Source organism: Micromys minutus, assembly GCF_963924665.1.
Source record: "Micromys minutus genome assembly, chromosome: 32".
NCBI classification, from domain to species: Eukaryota; Metazoa; Chordata; class Mammalia; order Rodentia; family Muridae; genus Micromys; species Micromys minutus.
The window spans coordinates 19,314,106-19,331,351 of NC_137967.1; the positions used below are offsets into that span (position 1 = coordinate 19,314,106).

Below are 17,246 nucleotides of genomic sequence, written 5' to 3' on the forward strand. Positions count from 1 at the left end.
ACACCTGTCAGTCACCTCACACTGCAGAGGCACACACCTGTCAGTCACCTCACACTGCAGAGGCACACACCTAGCACTTCCAAGGCTAGAAGGGATCGCAGGAAGTGGGAGGCCAGCTTGAGCTATATACAATAAAGTATGGAGCCCTCACTACCCTGGGCTACATACTCACAAATAAAGAGCTGTGGAGGGATCTCAGTGCTCTAGAATCAATTGTCAGCACCCACATGGCTCACAATCATCTCCAGTTCCAGGATCCACAGGCACTACAATCAGGTGGTACACAGACATCCATGGAAAACACACACACACACACTCACACACACACACACACACTCACTCACACACACACACAATAAATTATTTTAAAAGAAAGGAAAGAAGGAAAGAAAGGAAAGAGAGAGACGGATAGAGCGAGGGAGGAAGGAAGGAAGGAAGGAAGGAAGATCTGGAACAATGGTCCAGCAGGTAGAACTTCCGGCCCCTGCAGAGGACTGGGGTTCGGTTCCCAGCACTTACACCAGGAGCTCAAATCTGCCCACAACTCCATCTCCGGGGGACCCAGCACTCCTTTCTGGCTCCTCCAACTTCTGCACACAGGTGTACATTACCCCGCAGACACACAGGGATATAGTAAGTTAAAATAAAGACAACCCCTTGACAGGAAAGACCTTAAGAAATGATGCTCGTCTGAGGAGAGAGGAATCTAACCCTGGCGTAGGTCTCACCGGACACTCCCATGCGTGCATCCCACCAACATTCCGTTTTGCGCTATCAGTTAAATAGATTTGCTTTTTTTTTTCCCAAGTCACACAGGGTTTCTCTATATCGCCCTAACCATCCTGGAACTTGCACCGTAGACCAGGCTGGACTTGAACTCAGAGATCCACCTGCCTCTGCCTCCCAAGTGCTGGGATTAAAGGCGTGCACCACCACTGCCAGGATTTCTGTGTTTTTGTTTGTTTTAATAAATTAAACTTCAATAAAACATAAAAAAAGAAAGTCTGGGCACAGCAGCATGTGCTTTTATTCCAGCACCCAGAAGACAGTCTGGAGAATGTCTGTACCTCTGGAAGTGTGAGGCTAGCCTGGTCTATGTGGGCTATACCAGTGAGACCCTGTCTAAATAGAAACAAAAGTGAAAAGAAACCCATTTTTAGTTCCTGCGTACACTGTCGCTGTCTTCAGACACACCAGAAGAGGGCATCAGATCCCATGACAGATGACTGTGAGCCATCATGTGGTTGGTGGGAATTGAACTCAGGGCCTCTGGAAGAGCAGTCGGTGCTCTAACCGCTGAGCCACCTCTCCAGTTCCACTTCTCCCATATCTTAATGACCCTTAATATATCATTAGCAATCTTGCATATTACTAATTACAAGTTAAATTAAATTGCAACTTATTAGTTACATATCGAAACATAGTATATAGTATATTTTAATTTTTAGAGTCACCCACTCCATACATTTCATAGAAATAGAAGCCTACCATGCGTAGTATTTTTAACCTTAGTGTATGTTCTGGATAAACATTCACCAACTGAGCGATATCTCCAGACCAGCCCCAAAGATGGATGAACCTTTTGTTAGGGTGTGTGTGTGTGTGTGTGTGTGTGTGTGTGTGTGTGTGTGTGTGTGTGTGTGCGTGTGTGCTTACCCAGGGTGCCTTCAAAGGACAAATCCCCTGGACCTGGAGTTTTGCCAAGGGAGAGGAAGAGGAAGAGAAGCAGAGAAGGGTAGAAGGGGGAGGACGAAGAGGGGAAGAGGGGAGGAGGAGAGGGGGGAGCAAGCCGGCTGAGGAGGAATCAGCCTCCCCCACCCCCAACCGCCTCCCTCCCCGCTCCCCCCAACCTGGGGTGGTGGTTGGTTTGTGGGTGTCCTGGGTGCCCTGGGGCAGAGAGAACGGTATCATGGCGCCCTCTGGTGGCTGTCTGAAGCACAGTCAGGGCGTACCCTACAGGTCGGGCAGGTTAAGGTGCAAACCTGCCCGGCAGCCACTTCCTGCAGCTCTGTGCATTCCTGAACTTCACTTTCGGCCACACCCCTTTCACCTCTTTTGAAACTCTGGGTCCTTAAATTGCAACTTAATTTTCCTTACCCTCCACGGGAGCCGGAGCTCCGGTAGTTCTAGTACCTTCCCTCGAGGACATAGAAGTAACCACTTGGCTTTCTCTTCTTAGGAGACTTAGCTCTCTGCTGACAGCGCTATAAGCAAAGACTGACATCTTCAGCCACAGTTCAGAAAGGAGTGCCTTGTTCGAGAGCCTCTCCCTGCGGGGTGTGGAGAACCAAGTACTCAGCACCCTCCCCACCTCTGCCAGTCACCTCTTTCCTCAACACCAATAAATCCTGACTCGAGCCCTCCTCCCTCAGACCTGGGGGTCTAGTCCCAGCCCTCCTCCCTCAGACCCAGGGGTCCAGCTTCCGCCCTCTCCCCTCAGATTCTCCAGCCTGGCCCCTTTAGGGTTGCAGCCACCTGCAATCCCCTCTCCGTCCTCCAGACCACGCCCCCTGCTCCCTCTTGGTCCCGCCCCAACCTTTCCCCCGCCACACCCCTCCGTCCCAGTCCCAGGTCACCCGAGGGACCCATGGCTGCGGCGGCAGCCCCGCGAGGGTGGCCGTGGGGAGAATCACTTGCGCTTGCGCTTGGCCGGGCGGTGAGGTTGCTCCAGCGCCTGGAAGAGCAATGCAGGGACCCCAGGCTGGTCCTGGGGCCTCCGTCGCTGCGGGACCTGCTGCCCCGCATCGCACAGCTACTTCGAGAGGTGGCAAAAGCCCGGGGCCAGGCCAGCGAAGACGCCCAGGGTCCCGGTGGCGCCAGAGATTTTCTGGTCATCTACCTGGCCAATCTGGAGGTCAAAGGAAAGCAGGTGGCCGAGATCCTGCCGCGCCGAGGCAAAAATGACGCGAACCAGGATGTTTTCCGGGAGGGCTCCAGATTCAGGTGAGCTCTAACCTACCTCGGAGACAAGTCACAAACTAGTGATTTCCGGACTGTGCCACCAGCCGCCTGTTCCCTCAGACCCGGGGGTCCGGGATCCACCCTCCTCCTTCAGTCCCAGGGGTCAAGACCTTTCATCCCTCACACCTAGGGTCCAACCCTTCTTCCCGTTTTTCCCTCCTTTAAGCACCCTTGAGGAAAGACCCCCTTTCTTCCTTTTGTGGATCAGCTTCCATCTGGGGTTCAGGAATATATCTCTCCTGGAGGCCTTAGATACACACAGCCTTGTGAATGTAGGGAACGCAGGCTTCCCGTTGGGGAGTGAAACAGGCCAGATCCCCTTCCCCAACCCCCTCCCCATGACCTTGGACTTGCCTGCCTTCTTGCCTGAGGGGCAACCTCACAGGAGAACAAGAGTTGGACCCCAGAGCAAAGTCTAAATTGCAAGTCGTGGCTTGCCTGGCTTATGATGAAATGTACCACACTATACATATATACTATATACGTATATATACATGTGTGTGTGTATACATAATGAAAATGCACATCTCTTCTTTCTTCCTTTCATTCTCTCTTATGCATTTCTAGTTGGCCTTTAAACTCACTCTGTAGACCAGGCTGGCCTCAAACTCACAGACATCCACCACCCTCTTCCTCCTGAGTGCTGGGGTCAAAGGGCTCTCCGCCATCACCATCAGCCCAGAGTAATAAACTGGTTCTTTTGCCTGGTTGGTTGATTGGTTGGGTTTTGATAGGGTTTCTCTGTGTAGCTCTAGCTGTCCCGGAATTCGCTCTGTAGACCAGGCTGGCCCAGAGCTCACATGGATCCCCCTGCCTCCCGGTGCTGGGATTAAAGGCGTGCACCAGAACTGATCAGCTACAGACTTTTCTATTACGGAGAATTAGCTTTCACTCTGTGCATGAGTACACAGGTCAGGGTCAGAAGACAGGTTCCCAGTGTTTTTAAGAGCAGAACCAACTCTAGCCCCCGTTGTTACGATTGGTGCTCCTTTCAGCCTGCGCTGTTGCAGCCTGGTGCTTATTCCACAACCAAAGCACCCGCCGGAGCCATGGCTTTGGGCAGTGGTTCTCCACCTGGCGATCCAACCACCTTTCCACTGGGACCCCTAAGGCCATCGGCAAACGCCGGCATTTACGTGATGACTCACAACAGTAGCAAACAGCTATGAAGTAGCAAGGACAATGTTTTTATGGTTGGGGGCCACCAGAACATGCAGAACTGTATTAAGGGGTCTCAGCATTAGGAAGATTGAGAAACACTGGCTTAGAGGTGAAGAGGGTTTACTGCAGAGGACCCAAGTGTCCAGTGCCCAGGATGGATGGTTTTCAATCATCTGTGACTCCAGCTCCAAGGGATCCGACCCCTCTTCAGATCCCCTCAGGGATCCACACTCATGTGCACATATCTACACACACACAGATGCATATTCACACACACACACACACACACACACACACACACATGCATACATATACACACACATTTAAAAACAAAAGTAAATCTTAAAAACAAGAACAAACAAAGAACCAGGCCAAGTGGTAGTGGGTACAGGCAGGTGGATCTTTGAGTTCAAGGACAGCCTGGTCTACAGACTGAATTCCAGGACAGTCAGAGCTACGAGAAACCATGTCTCAAATAAATAAACCAAAGAACCACTTTATTGCTCTGGGCTGATTGACCTCAGCACTCAGGAGGCAGAAGCAGGCAGATCTCTGTTAGTTTGAGGCCAACCTGGTCTACAGAGTGAGTTTGACCCCATCTCAAAAAAAAAAAAAAAAAAAAAAAAGAGAGAGAAAGAAAAAGTACCTTCCAGTTGCAGCCAGAGTTGCTGATGGCAAACTCGTTGGGCTATATAGCTCCACATTCTGGGAAGTGAGGTTGCTAAGAAACTGTCAGGAGCCCTACAAACCTGGCCACCGAAGCTATTAGTATAAATGAGAAATATAATGAAATCAGCACGCACGAACTGCTAACCCAATATGATATGCAGGTTTTGTTTGATTTTTGAAAATGCTGGGGATAGAACCTGGGACCCTGAGCATGGTAGGCAGAGGCTTTTCCACTGAGCCACGCCCCCAGCCCCTACCTGGAGGATTCTAGGCAGGGGCTCTACCACTGAGCCACGCCCCCAGCCCCTCCCTGGGGGATTCTAGGCAGGGGCTCTACCACTGAACCACGCCCCCAGCCCCTCACTGGGGGATTCTAGGCAGGGGCTCCACCACTGAGCCACGCCCACAGCCCCTCACTGGGGGATTCTAGGCAGGGGCTCTACCACTGAACGTTGCCCTGATAATTTTCCAATCCTTTCATAGCTGTTAAGTGTCTGAAAACCCATTATTGCCGTCTACATCCCTATCTCAAACTCAGGGCAGCCAACACACCCACTGGTATGGAAGGCAGTTCTGGGCATTCGCTGACCGCCGATGGCTGATGGTTATTCCCCGTCATCTCAGTAGGCGAGACTTCTCCGGCCACAGCAGGCTTTAGGTCTGTGCCTTGCTGGGTGGAGGCCGGCTTGGATCTTAGCTTCCACACTTCCTTCATAGACGAGGAAACGGAGGCCTCAGAGCTGAGTCGGGCTCTTTTGGTGCCTTGATTCATTAGAGGAAATCTAGAGGTCTTGCACCTGCAGGGACTCTTCCCTACACCCGGTGTGGTGCTCATAGCTTTTTCCTGCAGGCGACAACTGGCCAAGCTGGCCCTCATCTTCAGTTACATGCACGCAGAGTTGAGCGTACTCTTCCCTGAGGGGAAATACTGTGGGCACCAGTACCAGCTCACCAAAGGCTCTGCCCACATCTTCTGGAGGGAGAACTGTGGAGTTCGGTGAGTGAACCTTCACCAAGGCAAGGTGGGCTCCAAGTCCCTTAACAGCCCTACCCAAGGACCGGAAGTGGGGATGAGAGCAGCTACTTCCTGTTATAGACCACGCCCCTTCCCATCCAGGTGCGTGCTTCCCTGGGCTGAGTTCCAATCCCTCCTGTGCGCCTGCCACCCTATGGAACCAGGCCCCACCATGCAGGCCTTGCGGTCCACCCTGGACCTCACTTGTAGCGGCCACGTGTCTGTCTTTGAGTTTGACGTCTTCACCAGGCTCTTCCAGGTCAGGGAAGGTCAAGGCTGGACACTAAACCTAGAACCCCGGGTCTGAGGAAGATGCTTGGGCCTGGCCCCCTGGGTCTGAGGGAGGAGATAGGGTCTGGACCACTGCGTCTTGGGGAAGACAGGGTATATGGTTTCCTGTGTGTATAGACAGTGTCTGGGCCACCACAGATGTGAGTAGGGTGGTGGGCTCCTGAACTCTGAAGGTCCTAAGGCACAGACCACTTCCTTGGTCCCTTAGTGATCATCTCTGTCCTTCCCAGCCCTGGCCCACTTTACTGAGGAATTGGCAACTCCTGGCTGTCAACCACCCTGGCTACATGGCCTTCCTCACCTATGATGAGGTCCAAACACGTCTGCAGGCCTACAGGGACAAACCGGGCAGGTGAGCCAAGCAGGAATCCATGGGTCAGGTCGTCCAGTCCCGGCTAGAATGTAGAGACCAAGAACTGAGATTCCTGGGACCCCAGAGGTCAGGAACTCTGCAGCCGGAGGCTGGTGATGTTTCCTGTAATTCCAGCACTTGGGAGGTAGAGGCAGGAGGATGAAAAAGTTCAAGGCCAGCCTGGGCTACCTGAGACATTGTCTCAAAACAAAACAAAAACCTCTGAGTTATGACGCCCAACAGCTAAAGAAAGAAATAATATCTGTGCTACCAAGGAGTTCTGAAAACCCCACCCTGGCAAGTTAGAGGCTATGCCATAAATCCATTAAATGGTTTTATTTTTGAGACTCAAACTTGCCATGTAGCTAAGGATGACCCTTGAAATCCTGAGCATCCTCCCTTTACATCCTTGAGTGATGGGGGTTATGAATATCACCACTCCATTCAGCCACGGCTGTCCTGGAACTCGCTCTGTAGATCAGGCTGGCCTCGAACTCAGAGATCTGCCTGCCTCCCGAGTGCTGGGATCACCGTCCAGCTAGTTGGCTCTCCTTAATGGGCTGAGGATACGCTGAGCACCCACTGGCTGAGGAGGAAATCTGATTTCTCAGTCTCTGCAGGGCTGAAGTGTGGCAGCCTCTGGAAGGCAAGGATAATCTAGGAGCTACTCTCTAGAGACCCCATCCTCTTCAGGCTGGGGAAGCAAGAGAAAGGGGAGGGTCTCTCTCCGTCTGTCTGTCTCTGTCCGTACCTCTGTCCCTATCTCAGTGGCAGCATCCTTGTCTAGATGGGCTGCTATAGGTATCTTGTAGCCCAGGCTAGCCTTCAATCAGCTGTATAGGAAGAAGGAAGGGAAAATTATAAAACAGAAAGAAAGAACCAGAGCGTAGGACTCGGGCACAGACTGATCCAAGCTTTCAAGGCCTTTCATCAGAGGCTGGTGTCTGAGTGTAATTTGCTTCCGTTTGTTCCCGTGTTAGCCTCGTTCTAATATGTGACCCATCGCTATGGTGGCCAATGGTATCCAAAGCTATAACCATAGACCCTTCCAGTCTGTAACTGTGGATGAGGACCAAGGCCCCCCTTCCATAAAGTATGAGACGATGAGAATGAGGGTCCCCAACAGGACAGATAGCTGGGTGCCCCAAGAAGGGACAGAAGCGACCACACTCCATCACACCTATCTTTCCACAGCTATATTTTCCGGCCCAGCTGTACCCGCGTCGGGCAGTGGGCCATTGGGTACGTGAACTCCGATGGAAGCATCCTACAGAGCATTTCTCTCAACAAACCTCTGCTCCAGGTGCTCCTGAAAGGACAAAAGGACGGCATGTGAGTCCCCAGCCTGATAGAAAAAAAGCTGTCAGCAAAATCCACGGGGAGTGATTTAGCACACACCGTGCGTGCCTTTGGTTTGAAGGCGCAGTGTGGACGCAGCCAGCACAGCAAGCTGCGATGCCACAAGCGCCCAGCAGGGGGCAGCCGGGATCTCATGGCAGGGGAATGTCTGCAGCCAGGCAGCGGGCTGCAAAGTGCAGGATCCCTTCCCGGGACTGGGCTTCAAAGCCTGGGTGGGTTTCTAGAGGCCATATCCTGCTCTAGGGTCTAGATGGGCAGGGCAGGGACGGGCAAACAGCCAAACTAGAGGCTTTCCACTGGACACCTCAGCTGCCTCCGGCGGTTTCTTGAGCGAAGTTGCCCACGGTGGCGAGGGGAGGGGCTGGCTGCTCTCCAGGGTTCTCTCTTCACCCAGGTCTTGGGTGGTTTGCGCTGCTGAGGATGCGTCCGAGCTACGCAAGATGCTACCAATGAGCTGCGGGGCCGCTGTGAGAGAGACAGATGGACACACCTGTTGCTTCTCATTGTTCACAGGGCGTCTGTTCTACAAAATGGCAAAAGCCTCGAGTCATTACATACAAAACTGTTGCTCTCAAGGAGCAGGCGCGCTTGTGTCACCTTCATGACCGTCACATCCCTTTCTATGCGTTATTTATTGTATTAGAATTTGTCTGCTTTTTTGTTCTTTGTTCTGGAAATGTATTGGTCTTGAGCAGGAGTGACAGATATGAGGTGTGTGTGAGTGTGCGCGCGCAAGAAAAAGAAAAAATGTACAGATCATATTGGGGGGCGTGGCTCAGCGGTAGAGCCCCTGCCTAGAATCCCCTAGTGAGGGGCTGGGGGGCGTGGCTCAGTGGTAGAGCCCCTGCCTAAAATGCTTCTGGCTAGGACAACAGTACAAAATATCAGTAATAATCATTCTGATAACGGCCTTCCAGGCTTGACTCTGGAGAACATGGAATCCTGGAAGGACAGTGGTTTAGACATCTTTCTTGATTCTCAGGCTTCAGGCCACGGTTCAATGAAGCTTCTTTAAGATAATCAAGTGGACAGTTCTGTCTCGAGGATTGGAGAGTACACTTGCTCTGGGAAGTCCCCTTGTGGACTTGTGACAGGACCTAATACACATGTGTGCACACAAACACACAAATGCGCTAACACAGGTACATACACATGCGTGCGCACACACACACACACACACACACACACACCAGGTAGGTGAGGTGGGCAGTCCTTGTGAGTCCAGCCCCTCAGAGGCCAACTTTCTTCTTCCATCAGCTTCCTTTTCCCTGATGGAAAGAACCACAACCCAGACTTGACTGAGCTCTGCCGGGCAGAACCCTACCAGCGCATTCAAGTGTCAGAGGTGAGTCCCACACTCATGGCTGCCCCCTTCCCACTCAGCTCAGAGACCTGGGGCTGTGGTACTGGCTTGGAGCCATGTAAATGTGAGCCAACCCTTGCTTGTCTGAGGCACTCTGAGTTCCTCCTCTGGGAACTACAGCCTCTGCAGCCTCCTCTCCAGGGTTTTTTCTTGGATATAGAAGAAAGCAAAGAGCTTCTGAGATCATCAAAATAGCTGATGCACTTGAGTGTTTATCAGCTCTGAGTCTGAGCAGACATCCAGCAGCAGAAGAGCTAAGATGGGTTTTTGTTTTGTTTTGTTTTTAGGATAGAACCCAGAAACTTCTGCATGCTGCACTAGAGCTCTACCACTGAGCCACGCCCTCAACCCCTCACTGGGGGATTCTAGGCAGGGGCTCTACCACTGAGCCACGCCCTCAACCCCTCACTGGGGGATTCTAGGCAGGGGCTCTACCACTGAGCCACGCCCCCAGCCCCTCACTGGGGGAATTCTAGGCAGGGGCTCTACCACTGAGCCACGCCCCCAGCCCCTCACTGGGGGAATTCTAGGCAGGGGCTCTACCACTGAGCCACGCCCCCAGCCCCTCACTGGGGGAATTCTAGGTAGGGGCTCTACCACTGAGCCACGCCTCCAACCCCTCACTGGGGAATTCTAGGCAGGGGCTCTACCACTGAGCCACTCCCTATGTTTTTGTTTTTTGGGTTTTTTTTTTTGAAAGATTTATTTATGTATGTGAATACACTGTAGCTGTCTTCAGACACACTAGAAGAAGGTATCGGATTCCATTACAGATGGTTGTGAGCCACCATGTGGTTGGTGGCATTTAAACTCAGGACCTCTGGAAGACCAGTCAGAGAGCTCTTAACCACTGAGCCATCTCTCCAGCCCCCCACCATGTTTTTTTTTTTTTAAATATGGAAATAATTTTATTGAGTATATTGCAGAGGCTGAACAATAACATGAGAACTGACTAAAGGCCAAGCGTGATGACTTCAGTTCAGTACCCAGGATACACTTAGCCCTTGGTTCTTGTGGGGCTCTCCCCACCCTCCGTGGTGGTGGTGATAGTGGTGGTGGCTGTTATAATTTTTATAGACAAAATCTCTCTTTGTAGCCCTAGCTGTTCTGGAACTTGTTAGGCAATGGTCTACCAGGCCTTGAACTCATAAAATCCACCAGCCACTGCTGGTATCAAAGGTGTGAACCTCAGTTCCTTGAGGTTTTGGTACAAGGACTTGCTATGTAGCTGAGCCTGGAGCTGCTTCAACCTCTGGAGAAATTACAGGCCTTTGACACCATTAAATTTTTTTTAGCCTAAGTATATTCCCATTCTATATTTATGATACCCTTATTCTCTCTCTCTCTAAAATAATATATATATATGTATATATAATTTTTGCTTTTGTTTTGTGAGACAGGCTTTGTGTGTATATCTTTGGCTATCCTAGAACTTGCTCTTTAGACTAGGTTGGCCTTGAACTCACCGAAATCCACCTCCCTCAGCCTCCAGAGTACTGGGATTAAAGGCATGTGCTACCACTGCCCAACTGCATATAACTTTTCAAATATCTTTTGAATAATTCTTTTTATTATTTAGAAAGTTACTTTATGTGTATGGCCTGTATGCATGTGCCCCGTCTGGGTGTAGTGCCCACAGAAGCCAGAAGATGGCGTCGGATCCCACGGAACTAGAGACTTGTTTAAAACTAAATGGCTAAAAAGCCCCAACGTTCCCAAGTGATGAGGAATCCAGAACACAAGTCTCTTGTCCAGGGTTGAAGATGCACGTGGCCTGGTGGTGACATCTGGCTGTGACTCCACTGCTGGTTAGACTAAGGCCTGCCTCTGGGGTACATAGCAAGATCCCGTGGCCAGGAAAGATAAAGAAATGCAGACACCGTGAGAGCCCTCGGTGCCCTGGCCTTCAACCTGGTAGCCGGTTTTCTGTGAGGGGTTGTGTTTGTTGGTGGCGGTTTGATTTGGTTCGGAGACAAGGTTTTATAAACCCCAGGCTGGCCTCCAAGTTCCTCTGTAACTGAAGGGGGTCTTCCGCCCCACCCACTGCTAAGATTACAGACCTGTCCAGGCACATCCAGTTTATGTGGGGCTGGCGCTAGAACCTGAGGCTTCCTGAGCACCAGGCAAACCCCCTAACAACTGTCCTAATCCCCTGCCTCGGCCTTGAATTTGGGAGAGTATGCAGGTTGGCACAGATTTTGGAACTATCCTTCCCAGCCCCGTCCCCTTCTCCATTTTTCTCGCAGGAGCAACTGCAGCTCTACCAAGCCATGAACTCCACGTTCGAGCTGTGTAAGATCTGCGCCGAGAGGGACAAGGACGTGAGGATCGAGCCCTGCGGGCATCTTCTCTGCAGCTGCTGCTTGGCTGCCTGGCAGGTGGGGCTGCCATCTGCCCTCTGCCCCGCCCCCACCTCCCCATCCCTACCCTAAAAGCCCCATCTGGTTCTCCCAGGGGCCTCGTTGAGCATGGGAGGAGACATGGGTCCAGAGAAAACAGAGGTCTGGTCAGGTTACTCAGGGCCCCGGCTCAGGTCAAGCCCTCCTCTTCTCTCTAAGCTGTTCCTTAATGAGTTTTAGGAAGGGCTCTTTTTCTCCCTTGCAACAGGCCCTGTGGAGTCAATAGCTTCCCTTACTGGATCTTGACCTCACAGAATAGACCTTAAGATACCTTCATCCATAGTGCAGTGTGGGGTCAGTCCCTCAGAGCCTACAGCTGAGGCCTCTGCTTGGCTAGGCCTGTGGGTCCCACTAGATTCAGAATATAACCCAGCTCCATCCCAACCTGCTACCAGTCTCCCTCTCCCCGCCTCCCATCCCAGAACTCGGCTCTTCCCTGCCATCCCCCACACCCCTTGTAGGAGGTCATTTGAAGTCAGAAGGGACACAGGAGACAACATGGTAACATTTAACATTTGTCTTCTTTGTCCCCAGCACTCCGACAGCCAGACCTGTCCCTTCTGCCGCTGTGAGATCAAAGGCCGCGAGGCCGTGAGTATCTGTCAGGCACAAGAGAGGCCAGCGGAGGTCAGGTCCGCTGCAGATGACTCAGGAGACAACTATCACCAGGAGGCTGCCGAGTGGAAACTGGAGCCGGTGAGCAGGGACGGGCAGGACCTAGAACCACTGTTCCCAGGGTCTGAGGGAGGAGGGCTGGTACTGGAGTCCCGGATCTGAGGGAGGAGGTTGCAATCTACATCTGGGTTTGAGGAAGGGGGCTGGGACCTGGATGGTTTAGGACAGGATGCTTAGATGCTAGAGTTTCTGACGTCGTGCCGGGCTGCCCTGGCTTTCCCTGGCAGTCTGTCTTGCCCGGGAGACCCCGAATCTGTTGTCTGTAGAGTCTGCACAGCGCCTCCTGCTGGTCTCTAGTAAAAGCACATGTAGGCCGGAGGGAAAATAGACCATAATCGGCCTCCTCTGTCCCCTCTAGGTGACTACCTCTGCTCCCCCAGTGCCCCCTGAAGCTCCACTCCCTCCGACACCCCAAGACAAAGGCTGGCTGACACTGGTGAGTTGGGTGGCTGGAGTCTCACTTCACCTTGGTGTGGTCACATTGGGGGTCACAGGAACGGCTCATTCTCAGCACCATTGTTGAGACGCCATCTCCACTCCCTCTTTTTGGGGGGTGTTCTCTGTGTAGCCCTGATTTACTGGAACTTACTCTGTAGACCAGGCTGGCTTTGAACTCAGAGATCCTCCTGCCTCTGCCTCCCAAGTGCTGGGATTAAAGGCACGAGCCACCACACCCAGCCTGTTTTTAAATTTTAAAACTATTTTGTGTAGAGGAGTGTTTGGCCCCCATGCATTTCTGTGCACCGTGAACATGTAGTGCCCATGGAGGCTGGAAGAGAAGGTCAGACCGAGAAGTGGGCTTAGAGTTACAGATGCCTGTGAGCTGTCATGTGGGAGCTGGGAATTGAACCTGGGTCCTCTAGAAGCACAGCCAGTGCCCTTAACTGCTCTATTTTCTTTTCTCCCACCTCTCCTTCCTCCTCTCCCTCCTCCCACTTCTCTCTGGTCTCCCTCTTCCCCTTCCTCCTCCCTCTTCTCTGTCCTGATCCTTCTCTCTGTTCCCCTTCCTTTTCCTCCCTCCTCCTCTTTCCTCTTCTTTTGAAGGCAGGCTCTTAGTATGACATCCAGGTTGGCTTAAACTTTCCATCCTCCTGCCTCAGCCTAAGTCCAGGGATGAACAATACATTCCTCAGCCCAGCTCCCAAATTCCTTAAATGAGTTCTGTTTTGCAATGTCTTCCCATCCCTGTGCCTTCTGAGGCCCTCCCTGACCCTGATGAGGAAGGCAACTGTCCCCGTCATCTAGCTGAGCACACACTGGCTGCGATCAATACACAGCTGACTTCAAACAGCTCAGGAAATCCGGGAACATTATTCTACCAAGGAGAGAGGGCCAGCAGGAAGGGGGGGCCGAAGCACCCGGGGAGGGAAGCTAAAAACAGAACTGGACCCGTGGCCAAAGGCAAATGGAAACATTAGGAGGCACTCAGCTGGTTCCCTGAGGACAAGGAGGGGCCACAGCCAGGATGGCAGCCTGTCTGTCACCTCCAGCCACATGGGTGCTCCTTGGCCTGGGCCGCGCCCTCTGCCTGGCATAAGACTTCGCCTGCTCTGTACAGGAGTTCCTGTGAACTCCTACCCCTTCCTTCTCCCAAACACACCAGGGAAGAGCAAGCCCTGAGCACACTCCTTACCAGAAACAGTTCAAATGTTCTTAGCATTTGTCCTTCACCCACCCCATTATCTTCATCATCTTCATCATCATCATATTTACTTAGTTTTAGGCAGGCTGTGGTGGCAAAGGTCTCTATTCCCAGCACTTGGAAGGCAGATAGAGGCAGATTTCTGTGAGTTTGAGGCCAGCCTGATCTACTTAGTAAGTTCCAGTACACCCAGGGCTACACAGAGAGACCCCGTCTCAAACAAACGAGGATTTATTTATTTTAGTGTCTGTGTTTTGCCTGAATGTCTGTGTGTGTGCGTGTCTGGTGCCCAGGGAGGTCAGAAGAGGATGTTGGATCCCCTAGAACTGGAATTACAGATAGCGATTAAGGCACAGTGTGGTTGCTGGGAACAGAACGAGCAGCCGGTGCTTTTAACCACTGAGCCATCTTTCCAGTCCCACTTCATTTTGTTTTGAGATGGGGTCTCACTATGTAGCTCCGCCTGGAACTTGCTCTGTAAACCAGGATGGTTTAGAACTCACAGAGATCCTCCTGCCTGTGCCTCCCGAGTGCTGGAATCAAAGGCCTGTACCACCATGTTTGGCACCTTTCATTTCTGTGTATTGTGTATGTGTATGTGTGTATCTGTGTGTATGTCTATGTGTGTATGCATGCATATGTGCATATGTTTATATATGTATGTGTATGCATCTGTATGTGTGTATATGTGCATGTGTGTATGTGTCTGTATGTGTATGTGTGTATGTGTGGATATGTGTGTGTATTGTATATGTGTATGTGTGTATGTATATTGTAATGTGTGTACTTGTGCATGCCTGATGCATATTGAGTACTATATACATAAAGGTGTGTGCAGAGTCTACAAAGGTCAGAAGAGGGCAGCAGATCCTGATTGTGAGCTGCATGTGGTAGGGAGAGCTAAGTCTTGCTCTAAGTCACTGGGCCACTTCTCTAGCACCCCTCCCATCTTTATTTTGAGGTTCTAAGGATTGAACCCAGAGACTCGTGTATTTTAGACAAGTACTCCACTGAGCCGCACGCCAGCCCTTCTCTGGTGACTTCCAGACATGCATTACCACAGAACCATGCCCAAAGCCCCTCCTTCCCTTTTAAAGGGGGTTCATGGCTTCTTCACGTGTGCCATACACACATACACGTATGCACACACTCAGCCCTAATAAAGGTGGGTACCGCTACGATCCCGGTATCCAGAGGCTACCCACCAAGCCTTGCCCTTCCCATAGGCAGCAAGCCCCGCCCATAGCTTGTAGCCCCTCCTCCTTTCTATTGGCAACAAGCCCTGCCCTTCCTAGCTTAGAGCCCTCCCCTTTTCTGCTCTGTCATTCCAGTTACCCAGAGGCCTTTGCAGCTGCCCGCCTCTCTGGCCAACTACTCTCCTTTACTTGAAAGGACTTGGAACATGAGTGATCTCCTTGCTTGGGAGATGCCGTGTGTGTGTGTGTGTGTGTGTGTGTGTGTGTGTGTGTGTGTGTGTGTGTGTGTGTTTGTTTACATGGGTGTCATGCACCACATGTGTGCAGTGCCCAGAGAGGGATCCTCTGGAGTTGCGAGTACCAGGTATCAAACCTAGGTCCTTGGGAAAAACAACCATTGCTCTAAACCCTGAGCCATCTCTCCAGCCCTGGGATTTTTGCTATTGGTGGTGGTGTTTTTGTTTTATTGGGATTTCGGGGGTGGGGGGCTGGAGGGGTATTAGGGTCTCTTATAGCCCGGGCTGCATCAAGTGCTTGAGGTGTGTATGTGTGTGTGTGCAGCTCTCTGGTGCTGAGCTGAGTCCAGAGGGCAACTTTCAGGAGTTGATTCCCTCTCTCGACCTCTGGTTCTGAGACCTCACCCCAGGCCATCAGCTGGACCAGCACATTTACGGCTAAGCTGTCTGCCAGCCCAGTCTGGGACATGTCTTCCGTGTAGAAGAAAGGGCGTGATATTTGTGTGATCATAATGGGTTGGTTTGGGTTGGGGTTTTGGTTTGTTTGTTTGTTTGGTTGGTTTTAAGACACAGAATTTCTCTGTGTAGACCTGGCTGTCCTGGAACTCACTGTGTAGACCAGGCTGGCCTTGAACTCAGATCTGCCTGCCTCTGCCTCCTCAGGACAGGGATTAAAGGTGTGAGCCACCACTACCCGGCTTGGTTTTGTTTACATTTGTTTACATTTAATTTTTATTCTTGATTGTCTCTGCGTGTGTATTTGTGTATACAGATGTATGTGTACAGGTGTGTGTGTGTGTGTGGTATGTGTGTGATACAGATGTGTGTGTGTGTGTGTGTGTGTGTGTGTGTGTGTGCACGCGCATGCTTGCTTCTGTCTGAGCACATTTGTGGAGGTCAGAAGACAACTTGCAGGAGTAACTTTTCTCCTTCCACCTTGTGGGCCCTGGTGATGGAACGCAGGTGGTGAGGTTTGGCAGCACGCGCCTTTATACACTGAACTGTCTCACTGGCCTGTGAAACATCCCCCAATCACTTCCTTTCAGGCACCACTCGCCCTGCCCAGACTCCGACCTCCACTTCCTCTCCCCAAAATGGCATCAGTTATGTGGGAAGTCACCTCCAGGCCCCAGGCCAGGGAGGGGGCCACAGAGTAAGTATAGAAGCCCTTCGAGTTGCTGTGAGACCCCAGGGTCTTAGGGGGCGTGGGCAGAGAGAAGAGACTGATTTCCATGAAACCAACACCACCTGGTGATTCCGTGGCAGAAGCTCCTGAAAGGGAAAGTGGCCGTCCAGGTGGCCCTGCGGAACCCCAGTTGTGCCCAAAACCCAGAGGCCAGGTGAGTCTACCTTGCTTCTCCCCAACTACTTTCTGACCCAAATGTGACTGGATCTGACACAGTTATCATCAGGGCACCCAAGATCTTGTCTAAAAATAAAGAAGAAGGAGCCTAGTGATTGGTTTCTGGTTGAGCATTTGTCTGCCTCAAAGTCCTGAGTTTAACCCTTGGCACTTTGTGAACTGAGTAGCAACAGGTGACTATAATCACAGCACTCAGGAGATGGAGGTAGGAAGAGGGTCATCCTCTGCTACATGAGTTCAAGGCCAGCCTGCTCTACAGAATAAGGTCCAGGACATCCTGTATCAAAAAAGCAGATAAATAGTAAGTAAATGAATAAAAACTCTAACACCTTTTTCTTCCACGTGGCAGGGCACCTGGACTGGCGGAAGGGAGCCTTGGGGCTGGAAGGGGCGACAAAGCTAAAATAAAATCCTGATTCTTCAATCCTCTGGTGTCTGAGGGAGACCAGCAGCGCCACCAGGCGGCATCATGGCTCTGGAGAGGGGTGGTCTCTAGACCTGACACCTGCCCCTGTCCTATTAACTCAGGAACCTAGGCCCCCTCCACCTCAGATATTCCTACCA

At 51.7% G+C, this 17,246-nt stretch overlaps 1 protein-coding gene across 2 annotated transcripts; it reads left to right on the top strand.

Moving 5' to 3' along the window:
* Positions 1-2,581: 2,581 nt before the first annotated feature.
* On the top strand, positions 2,582-16,476 carry CBLC (Cbl proto-oncogene C; the record flags this gene model as incomplete). Of its 2 annotated transcripts, XM_080908505.1 has the most annotated exons (10): positions 2,582-2,943; positions 5,642-5,788; positions 5,909-6,065; positions 6,328-6,449; positions 7,644-7,781; positions 9,066-9,153; positions 11,418-11,549; positions 12,105-12,266; positions 12,604-12,681; positions 16,366-16,476. In XM_080908505.1, the coding sequence occupies 10 exons, from the start codon at positions 2,588-2,590 to the stop codon at positions 16,474-16,476; spliced, it is 1,491 nt and encodes a 496-aa protein (XP_080764631.1). The 2 variants fall into 2 exon arrangements, with proteins under 2 accessions (XP_080764631.1, XP_080764630.1); XM_080908504.1 differs by lacking the exon at positions 11,418-11,549 and having other exon boundaries at positions 2,588-2,943.
* Positions 16,477-17,246: the final 770 nt, after the last annotated feature.